The following is an 11,831-nucleotide window of genomic DNA, read 5'->3' on the forward strand; positions in this document are numbered from 1 at the left end:
TACGAGCGGCTGCCTGCTGAGTGATGGTGTGTTTGGATCTGGGGCGGCTTGAATAGAAGTGCAGAGAGCTGGAAGTGCGGAGGGAGGTAGAGGTGTGGAGGTGTAGACAGGCTGGACACTCCCAAACAGACTTCCCTTGTGCTTCGGGCCAACTCAACTAGAATAGGCTCATCTGTGCTGCAACTCATTTCATTAATTTAGAATATGAAATTAAAGTCAATGAACAGTGTTATACGTAGTGCATGCCTGTAAGCATATTTGTGCACTGGTGATTAATATAAAACATGGCTGTGATTAGTTACAGCATGTGCACACAAGTAATTCAATTAAGTGCTTTGTCTTTCTAAATGCCACCTAATCAGTCTTAAGGCGTACAAGACAACAGGCCTACACCTAAATTAATTGATCGCAAATGCAGTTGTTGCTCAAGTTAACCAGTGCATGGAACATTGACTCCAAAGAAAGTACTTGGATCTTTGGTCTCAATCACACTGAGGACCTTCCAGTGCTATGGTTCAGTGTTTGAAATAGCCTTAATTTTCAGTTAGGGGTAATAAATATTACATCAAACTACTTCATCATAAATATTGTTATGAGTAATATGTAACATATTAATCAGTCATCAATTATTCTTCTACTCCTAACATGCTTTTATTTGCATTTTAATGGTGCACAAACTTTTGTAATATAGTTGGCAGGACGTGCTTGTCTCCACAGTATGAAATGAAATTTATGGAGACAAACAGGAGATGCTATCTGGCCAAGTTACAAATCACATCTGTGGAAAGGCAAACCTGCTTACAGAATACAGGTGGCTTACCCCTCACCAGAAAAATTACACAGTGCAGCTTTAAATTAGCTCAGACATACCAGATGCCCTTCCTTTACACCAACTTTTCTGGACTTGACCTAATGAGAGCCCAAAATTTAAAGCATTTAAATAATTCAATATGGAGTGATTAAATTAGATCTAAATTAAATGCTTGACACTATTCCTGATAATATTGGAGGTTTCTGGCACAGATAGGAAGCCCCTCTACAGCACATCTCCTGCAGTCACACTGTCATATCCTCCTGAGATCTTTACCACTCTATCGAAGTTTACTTTACAGTCAGTTGTACTGTGGGCCAGAGTAGCTCACAGCTTTAACTTACGGCTGGCACTGATGTGAGGGTAAATACTTGAGTCACATAAAACACCCCAGCAGCCAACAGCATATACACTCATGGAAACACAAAGATACACATATTTCATTTGGCAGGTCACAAGACACATGTACAATCTCAGTGAACAAAATATACAGTGTATTGTGTAAATATATTATGCACTATATACCAAGGTGTATATTACTTATAGTGTAAATTGGGTGCGGATAGAAAAACATAAGCAAACATTACGTGCATATATTGTGTTGATACATTTTCTGTGTCATTGCTGCTTTGGGCTATTGGCACTGCCTGCAAACCAGGAAGCCCAGATTTAAGATTGTTTAAGTTGTCTGTTTGCACTTTTACTTTTCAAAGGACTTTTGTGCATGTAGTTTGGAGAAATGGAAACTGATATTTTACTCTTTCATATACACTTTTTAATAGTCAAGGAAATTCCGAAAACTATCTCCAAAATGATTATTTGCACATTAGTTTGAGATTCTGTTTGGGGGGAAAATCTTTTGTTAGTTGTATTTTTGGTAATATTATATGCCAATACTTTACTTTTACATCTTGTGTTCTTAAGTTAGAGCTTTACTTAATAGCAAGACAATCTAATAGATTTGTTAGGCCATTTCAATTTTTTTAATTTTAAATACCAAGATGCAAAGATACCTAACTTGGATAACAGATTAGATATGTGTGTCCCAGTCACAATTTTGCATTTGAAATGTCATTTTGAAAACTTGATATAAATGATCAATTAAAAATGTCCTCTATACATGATCATTTGTGCAGTGGATCAAAGGCATCATTGATTTGAATTTATATTCAAAGGAAAGAAGCTCAAATAAATGTGAGGACTAGTGGAACTAATAGCATAAGTGTTGAGTCTTGCAGTTTGGTTTAAAAGTAGGCTACAGGGATTTGGAGCAAAGGCGTTTTTTCGAGGTGTCAGGGTGAACAGGGTCTTGGACGAGGGTTGAGAGGAGAGACAGAGAGAAGAAGGGAGTGTGCAGCCACAGGCAGGAATTAGCATAAAAAGGCTTAAGCTAACATTGGAGACGTGACAGAGTGTAGAACAGGACCAGCGGCGAGTGAGAGGAGCTCAGAGGAGATGATCTGCAGCTGTGAGTCCGCTCCTGCGCACCTGTGCCCTCTGAAGTGACCACAGCACACACACAAACACACACACTCATAAACACAGAAAACACACACATAAGGGGACAGAGGCAACAAAGACTGTGAAGGTGTCTTTTAAGTTTTAGGTCCAAATTCAGGTTTATACAAAAGGTGTATGAAAATCACCATGACACAAACAAGTCTACATTTTATTATTTTTTACAGTAATTTAGAGGTAGTCTAAATAAGTCATCTTCTTCTGAAAATGTACATGTCACTGTGATTGGTTAAATCCAGCTGTCACTCACGCAGTCAATGGGTGGGGAAAAGTGTCTGTGTTTAAGCAGACTATAGCATTAAATAGAGAAATATCCCGTCATAGGGACGAGAACACAATTATTTTTACCGAGCCCTACACCATTATTAATTAGCCTATCATAACAGCCTAATTATCTAATCACCAACTTCAATAACATTCAATATATTATTAATTTCATTTTACTGATACAACAACATAGCTTAGCTATTTAGATACTTGACCCAAGTATCTCACTGTTTTGGCTTTCCTTCATGAAGCCTACAGCAGATCATTACATGCTAGTTGCTGTTTCCTATTACCAGGTAATATATTGTTGTCATTTTATTGTTATTGTTATTTGACGTAAACGATGAATAGCTCTTGTCTGACCAGCCGCTGATTCACAACTTTCACCTTCAGTGAAGTATTATTGTTTCAGTGTTTGTGCGCGGTGGAGGCGGGTTTTCCGCTCGCAGGGTTTGGTTGATTCTGTATTGATTTGCTGGAGGGACAGAAGAGAAGGAGGAGAAAGTGAAAGGGGAGGAGTAGAGGAGAAACCCCGGCCTGGTGAGGCGAGTGAGAGAGATGTGATTGTGCGTGTCGGGACGAGCTCAAGTCTGCACGAAGTGGTCAGAAAGCAGCCGAAAGTCCGCGGCGCACTTAGTACACACGGGGCGTGGATTATTCTGGAGAAAGTGTCGCTGGATTGACCTGAGGCGCTACTTACTTTTGTTCGTTGTTTCCCGCTCCGCCCTTCATTCCGCAGCACATAGCAGCTGTGTTTTAATGCCCCTGCGCACCCGAGGAGCAGGTCAAGGAGAGCAAAGTGAGGCAGAAGAGACAGAAGAAGAGGAAGGCGTGAGGAGGCCTGGACACCACCCGTCCTCGCCTTTTGGAGCTCGGTCCACTCTCCCCTCCTGGCCCTGCATGGACAGGGATGGGGAGAGCCGGATGCTGTTGCCGCGGGGCTGAGCGCCTCGCGTCCCCGTCTTCAGTGCGCCGTTTCCGGCCAGTGCTACTGTTGGTCACCGCTCTCGTCTGCGTTGCACCGCAAATTGGTAACTAACTTTTCTACTGTATGTGAGATTCTTCCTGCACTTTCTTCATGTGTGGTGCAATATCAGTAGGTAGGCTGTACACAGGTGTTGTGTTTGAGTTTGTTTCGTAAGGAAGCGACCGGACACTTTGCAAGTTATTAAGCCGTAATGTGCGCTGGCTGATCGGTGTGTTGTTGGGCCTGATAATGGCCCTCTCACCAGCGGCAGTGCAGCAGTCTAAGCACAGATCGAGTTTCCCCTTCTCTCCTGGGCCGTCATTCTCCTGTCTGCCCCATAATGGCTCGTGAGGAGGCAGGAGGAGAGGGGAAAGAGAAATCACCTCCTTGGGCCCTTCTAACCAAAATCACTTAGGCTGAAAGTTTAATTTAATGTTGTCTGCTAATGATTAGGTGATATTAATGTGATAGGTTACATAAATTTTCCAGGTTAGCCAATAACCTAGTCATAATAAGATATCTGGCTGTGGACTATTATGGCATAGAAGGTCAGAGACTGGGTGGTAAACAAACCAATGAGAAGACTTTCTTTAATTTTTTCGTACATCCCTAGGTTTTAACTCAGCCTGTCCAGGCCAAGCTGAATAAATATCCACTTTACTGTTTAGAACTGGTTTATTAAAAGCATTTGTTCTTTAGCAGTGGGTGCTGTGTGGCTGTGTGCAGGGGTCGGCTGAGCATTGTGCTGTCTATTGGGCAGTCACACCTCCAGTAATTAGTTTAACACAAAAGTTGGAGTTCACTGACTCAGAAGTCGGAAACAGAGGAGACCCAATTCATGTTATGGACATGTTTGGCACCTTCAATGCGCTGCTCACCTGGAAAGAATGTTCGCTTTTTCTCTATTTTTTAACATATCTGTCAGTTTTGTTTAGTCCTGAAAGTGATGAGAGGCTGTTTTATTGTTCAAGATGTAGCAGCTCCTGTTAATCTTTGTATCTTGGTGAGTTGTTTTTTTTTTTTTAGTTCAATGTGTGAGTGAGTGCACAACAACACAAGGTGATCAATAAGCACTTTCACCAGTCATGCCCTCACCGGAGAGATTATCCTACTAGATCCTTTCTGATCTCTGGAGATGAGAGAAGTTCGGTGCTCAGACAAAGAACCGGAGGGTGCAAAGGGAGGACGCTGCAGGTACTTTTGACCTTTGTGTCTTGATCATAAAGATAGTGCCTCAGGAGGAGCACTGTGCAGGGAATATGAGTGAGATGGCTGGAGGGGACTGGCAGTATCCTGGGCTTCACCAAAGAAGTGAGGCTTAAGGTATAGGACATATACAGTGTAGGGATTGTGCTGGTGGGTAGAAATTATGAAAAACAATAGACAGGGATTGTGAAAAATGGATTTGAACAATATTGAGTTGAAAGAAAAAGCAATTTGTGGTAGGATGTTATTGAGTCTTCTGCAGTTTGTATTAGCTATGTACTCAAGGGATATAGATGTGATATAAACCAATAGTTGCAGTTCCCATTTCTCAGTGTGTTAACTACAGTTTGAACATAATTCCTTCTCTACACATTATTTGCTAATAGCTTAATAGATGGATAATGCAAAAACAAAAAGGATCATTGTGAAAAAATATACGCTTATGTGTGCCAGTGTTTTTCAACCTTTTTTTACTTGACCTCTAGCCACTAAAACATTATCAATCAACACTAGAGATGTGCAAAAATATCAAAATATTTATATATTGTGTACTAAATCTGACGATACCTTATCATTATTGGGGGCCAGTGTATCAATATATCACCAAGACAGTTGTCTGGTATCTTTTTTAAATTTTTTTGTGCTCTTACTACATTACTATATCACAGTGTCATGTGCAATATTGCCATATCATCATAATATTGTATCCGAATAGTGTAGGACTATGTGGTTCTCAGCTCTAACCAACACCACTGTAATTAATATCTGTGTCAATATGTCTTTCTCTTTCTATTTTGCAGTAGTGGTTGTTTTTGTTCTTTTTCTGATTAAGAAGTTTGCTTAGGGCATTCCAAAATTCCCAATTATTATATTAAATGACTGTGTGAATCAATCAATCAAATCAATAAACTCAAATTGAACATTGTTCCTGGCATTCCCTCAAGGCACAATAGTTCCTCGGTACACTGGCTGAAAAATTATATATATATATATGTATATATATATATATATATATATATATATATATATATATTATATATATATATATATATATAAAACTTAACCACTTACTGTTATTTTTTATACAGAGCTCTGAGTTTGCTGAGTTTGTCGCTACAGAGAATTTTTATTACAATTAGTGAAGCCTGCTATGTATGCCTTCTAAGTTGCTTGTGAATGGGTGCTTTTGTGTATTTTTGGAGCATCTTGTGATTGTTTTTATTTTTATTTTTTATCTAACTTTTATTTAACCAGAGAAAAAAAACATTGAGATTAAAAAAGTATTTTTCAAGTCAGTCCTGACAAATTACAAACAACAAACAACAATAAAATTACATGGATCACAGAGTAGGATTCTGATAATGTACATAAAAGTATAAAGTTTAAAACAGTGGTTAGTAATATTGGTTGTATAACTACAACCAGCAAATGTAGAGAGACGTCCAACAGACAATGTCTCCTTAGTCTCAGAGCGACTGTTCTGTGGCATGGCAGGCAGCCTCTGTGTCAGTGTCAGTATTTAACAAACACAAGTGAGATTCTGAAATGTTGTGTGAGGGGGACTGTGTCTGCCCTCTATATACAAAATTGACGCACTAGTGCCCCCAAATGGTTAGCCAGACCTCCAACATGGGTCAAAACTTATTAAAGTTGAAGTGAAAATTGAGAGTTTTTGGACATACCAAGAATTAACTCTTAAATGAGAGAACTGGTGACACATCAGGGCCAGTACTGTTTTTAAGAAGGCTATAATGAGACAATGATTCAGAGATCTTCAGAGTCTTACTCAAAAGATTAAGATACATTTTGGAGCTCTAAGTTCTTTGTGAAGAGAAAATGCAGTCTTGAATGTTTCAGTTCAATGAAAGCGGTATACTGTCAAAAGCTGATTTGTAAAATCTTTGTCTTCTATAGAAACCAGCCATGTTTGTGCACTGGCAGTGTTTTGTTTGTGTGTTAGTGCCGTACACTGCAGAGCGGCTCTCAGGCCTAATCTAATAGGAGCGCGCTGTGACTGATGCATTAGGTCGGGCCTGTAATCTCTCTTGTGCTCTAACACGCTCTCTGATCAGTGATATAAAAGGCTACTCTGACCTTACATTCACAAAAGTAATGGGTCTGAGGACACAGCGATCCATCTTTTCAAAGCAGTTACATATTTTAGTAAAACTGCTTATTCAATGGAGCTTACAGCTCTAACCCTATACTAAATAAATACACAATAAATGTTTTTTCCACTAGTGTGCCTTAAATTTAGTGCATCTCAGTCTTTACTCCCTGGCTGTATAAACAGTTTTATCACTCTCACTATAGATAGTTTTTATCTCTCCTGAGTGGCCGCACTTTGGTTTATGACACATAAACTTTATTACACACAATATCACCTCAGATTTGTGAAGGGTTCATCCAGCGGTTTTCTTTATTTTATTTTATTGAGCGATAGTAACAGATCAACATTATCGTAAGTGATCAAAGCGATACTTGCGACCTCAGATGTCCTCTTCTTTTAAATCTTCTTTTTTATCTAGTGATCTTTAAAATGTTATATTGCTTGTGGTTTTACTACTGTTCCTATGACACAGCTATCATCACACCTTTTGTGTCTCCTTCAGGTCAGTGCCAAGTGGCTACTCCCCAGTGTCGTATCCAGAAGTGTACTACGGACTTCGTCTCCTTGACGTCTCACCTCACACCAGCCGTGGATGGCTTTCATGTTGAGTTTTGTAAGGCTCTGCGGGCATATTCAGCCTGCACACAGAGGACTGCTAAATCCTGTCGTGGAAACCTGGTCTACCACTCTGCTGTGCTGGGCATTTCAGATCTCATGAGCCAGAGGAACTGCTCAAAAGATGGACCAACTTCATCCACACACCCCGAGACCCACCATGAACCTTGCAACTACCACAGTCGCAGCCAGCACACACATACCCATGCACACAGTCACACACATCCCCACCCCCATGGACACGGCCAGGGTCACTTCCAGCCTGTGTACCTGTTCTGTGGGCTGTTTGGGGACCCTCATCTCAGGACATTTAAAGATAACTTCCAGACTTGCAAAGTGGAGGGGGCATGGCCTCTTATTGACAATGACTATCTGTCAGTCCAGGTTACAAATGTCCCGGTGGTTAGTGGCTCCAGCGCCACTGCAACCAACAAGGTGAATAATTTGCTTTTTATATCTATGCATGCAGAGAAAGTGGCCTTTTGGATCTAATTTGATTTGCAGCAGAAGTTTTGTAAGAGAGATGGTATAATCTAGTTAAGTTCAGAGGGAGAAATCAGCTTTCTGTAATGACTTCAAAAATAGCATTAATTTGAACATTTTCCATTTATTCTTAGTTTCTTGCATGCTGTGCTCAAACTCACAGGTGTGAATTGCATCTTGTGACTATCTCTTGTGACTGTAGCTGCATTGGAAAACTAACATGGTTAATGGTTGCATTAAGCCTGACCTCTAATAACATGAATGAGATGTGTGAAAGGCCTCACTGTTCACTTGTGTGTGTGTGGAAGTGCCTCTTAGTTGCCCCAAAGCAGTTAACAGTTAAGAGAGCCCAGTATATTACAAGCTCTTATTCCTTTCACCTAAATCACTGCACATGATGACCCACACGAGGTGATCACTTTGTTGTTAAAGGAACTACTCTAATGTTGATGAGTTTGAATTATTAAAACCCTACACCCCCATGTACAACTTGCACACATTAAGCAAATGGACTTTTGGCTTCACAGTAGAGCTAGTTTTGACCTTGTGTCAGAGGTGGGGTGCGTTATTAGTCACTATTATTAGAGACACACATTCACACACATTAACAGCCCTCCAGGCTTAATGGGCTGCCAGGCCTCATTCCTCATGGCTGTCATGTGAACAAAGCAGCCATTCACCGGAACCATGATGCTAGTGCTAACCGTAATGCTCACACCACACCCTGGACCAGCCCTGCCACTGCAAGATTGCACTTGGTGTTTGCATAGCTGTGTCAAATTACACCTTGTTAAAAGCTCATTTAGTTTAAATTTCTCTCATGTCCTGTGTGATGAGACAAATAGCATGAATGTCAATTTGTAAGATACAGTGTTTTAGTTGTTTAGTATGTGTGCTAATATATTGTTAGTGTAATGTATTAAAACACATACAAATCAATTGTATCAGTTAAAGTCACAGTTTATTAAGTGTTTTCTTGTATCTGCAGATCACCATCATTTTCAAGCCATTTGAAGGCTGTACAGACCAGCGCGTGTACCAGGCGGTCACAGACAATCTGCCAGCCGCCTTCGACGATGGCACGGTGAGCAGTGGTGACACTCTCCACTCCTCCGCCACAGCAGAGGGCAGCCTGAGAAAGGTGCGGGCGCTCTGGATCTCAGAGCGCAGCCCGGGCCGCCATGTTGAGCTGCACGCCGGATACATTGGGGTAACAGTGATCGTCCGCCAAACAGGGCGCTACCTGACTTTAGCTATACGCATCCCAGAGGAGTTTGCTCAGGCTTATGATGCCTCTCAAGACCTTCAGCTCTGTCTTAATGGCTGCCCTAACAGTGAGCGCATTGACCAGGGGGGGCATCTCCCCCTGTTCCCTCCAGCACTGGGCCTGCAGCTGCACAGACCTGGTTATTCTTCATTGACACAAGCCTCGCCTTACGGCAGCTCACAGCTCTTCAGTGTGGACAGAGCTAAGGACCGCTGCAAAGAACAGCTGGAGATACACGATATTTACTTCCACTCCTGTGTTTGACCTCCTGACTACTGGCGACACTAACTTCACTGTGGCGGCATACAGTGCTCAGAAGGACATGGAGAGCCTTCACCCGCACAAAGACAGATGGAGGATCTACCCCAGAGGAGCAGCTTCTTTACCCACATATTCACATCAAACTTTATCCTGTCTTCTTGTGCTGTGTGCTCTCAGCACAGCACTGGTCTAAAACATGGAAGTGGGCTGGAGGAGGTTTGCACTAGAAAGAAAGTTTTGTCAGTTTTTATTTTGATGACAACTGAAACTGAGCACTGAATCCAACCCTTGGTGATGTGTAGGATCATGACACTGTTATAATGCCTATGACACAGGCAGCTCCCGATGACAGATGTCCATGAGGTTGGACCTTTTTTGAAAAAATAAAAAAATATGGGAGTTTCTTGTTCATGACAATGGCAGATGTTGTACAGCAACAGACTGTAAATAGTTTATTTTGTGTTCAATGTGCAGTGCATAGTTTTGTGCTTAGATGTGATTTTTCTTTAATACCTCAGAACGAGGATGTTTGTCTTAAAACAGAAGCACTTTACTTTTTTTTTTTTTTTTTTTTACAATCCATATCAGTGTTTTTGTCATCTACCAAAAATAATCAGCCTGTAAAATAGTACCTTTTGGTTCAAGTGTTTTTCAGCAACAGCTTTACCCAGTAATCTGTTCAGTCAATGTGAGTTTTCCTTTGAATGTACTTTGGATAGCGTCAAAGCAGATGCCATAAGTGTTGCTCTGTTTTGCTGTGTTTATTTGGATGTGTGTGAGTTTCATTGAGTTGGTTGCTCCTTAGATGGTGCAAAGGTTAATAAAGTTTGTGTGAAGTGAGTACCAACTCCCTGAATGTTCTGACATTGCTACTGTAGAATTTGATTCCTACTGAGAACAAACAAGCTGCTCCCTAATGGGACACAACCAAGTGTGAACAAAACCCTTCATGTTTGCTGCATCTGTGAGAGAGGAGCCTTGTCTTAATTTAACTGGTTAATTACACTCTTTTGTAGTGTTATGATCTCCTATGACATGTATGAATGCAAATTTGGTGAAGAGTGATTGTCAGTGTTGGAAACTTATTTATATTGTAGTTTGTAGAAAATAAGTTCTGTAAGGTTCTTATTGAATGATAATTTAAACTTTGTCAGATGTGATTGTACTTCCACCTAGTGGTACTCTGTTGCTATCTCAGTGTGACTCAACACACTCATTAAGAAAAAAAGAGAAAAAGACCAAAAATACTTTGTGCAAGTGTTTTATTAAAAGATAATAAATCAACCATGTGTTTTCTAATGTTTAAACAATATTTCGATCCATCCATTAGGATTACTCAGAAACATACTACCCATCTGTTTGAGCGTTCACTTTAATCAGATAAAAAGTGTCTTCATGTGTGCTGTTTCTAACTGTCAGTCTGTGACACCTGGGAGGGTGAAGGAACGCGCCAAACCAAGAGCTGCTCTGCTCAACATGTCATAACAACAAAGATTCACTCATCTTGGTATATTCTTTGGAAAGCAGTGGACTTAACAACTATTCTTCAGACAGCCAGTCCTCAAATTCTGAAAAGAGTAAAATGGTGTTAGTACTTTATTTTACATCTGCAAACCTACTATAAAGATTATTTGAACAATTATTACCACTTAATAACTGAGTTAATAGTCAACAGTGTGTTGAAGACCAAGATCTTCATCAGTAGCTGCCTCAGTGTCAGCAACACCACAGTGTCTGTCCAAATAGCACGGTCTAAAATTGAACAGCGCCATCAGGATTCACTATACTTCACACTAGTGTAAAAATACTTATTGTATTTGAAAACATTACCAGTCTCCACATCATCAAAGCCTTCTTTTTCTTTATAGCCTGAAAATAATAATAAAAAAAAAAAACATTTCATGATTCAGCTTAACATTATGACCATTTGCTCTTTAATAATTTATTGTCATGTCCTAACATATCTATTATTCAGTCCCATTATGAACAAATGTAGTATCTTATATTTTCTGGCAAAGGAGAAATTAAATTTGTCAACTGGTCAAAAGTTTTTTTTGATCAAATAAGTTTTGCAGCTCATCCAAGCTACTTCTCCAGTTCGCCTTGGATCAAAATTGATACATTTATATTTTGTATTCTTGCATACATTTGATTACGCAATTTGAGCTTGTTGGATTGGATCTCAGGAGCCCCCTATGCACCTGTCAGTATGCCACTATAGTATTCTTTTCCGGAACCACTTCTGGCTGTGCAATATTCTACACACAAACAAGTGGCATAATGAAGAGATAACATAATAGTTGGTGTAACTAGCCTTATAGTTTTA

At 40.2% G+C, this 11,831-nt stretch overlaps 1 protein-coding gene across 1 annotated transcript; it reads left to right on the forward strand.

Annotated features, from left to right (window-relative positions):
- Positions 1 to 3,141: 3,141 nt before the first annotated feature.
- On the forward strand, positions 3,142 to 10,346 carry rgmb (repulsive guidance molecule BMP co-receptor b). Its single transcript, XM_020920944.2, is given in 4 exon segments — positions 3,142 to 3,627; positions 7,382 to 7,929; positions 8,966 to 9,501; positions 9,503 to 10,346. Coding segments are annotated over 4 exon segments (1,401 nt in total). The 5' UTR covers positions 3,142 to 3,506; the 3' UTR covers positions 9,699 to 10,346.
- Positions 10,347 to 11,831: the final 1,485 nt, after the last annotated feature.

The sequence above is a fragment of the Boleophthalmus pectinirostris genome, unplaced genomic scaffold (genome assembly GCF_026225935.1).
Source record: "Boleophthalmus pectinirostris isolate CB_2022bp ecotype Guang Dong unplaced genomic scaffold, ASM2622593v1 HiC_scaffold_4, whole genome shotgun sequence".
NCBI lineage: Eukaryota > Metazoa > Chordata > Actinopteri > Gobiiformes > Gobiidae > Boleophthalmus > Boleophthalmus pectinirostris.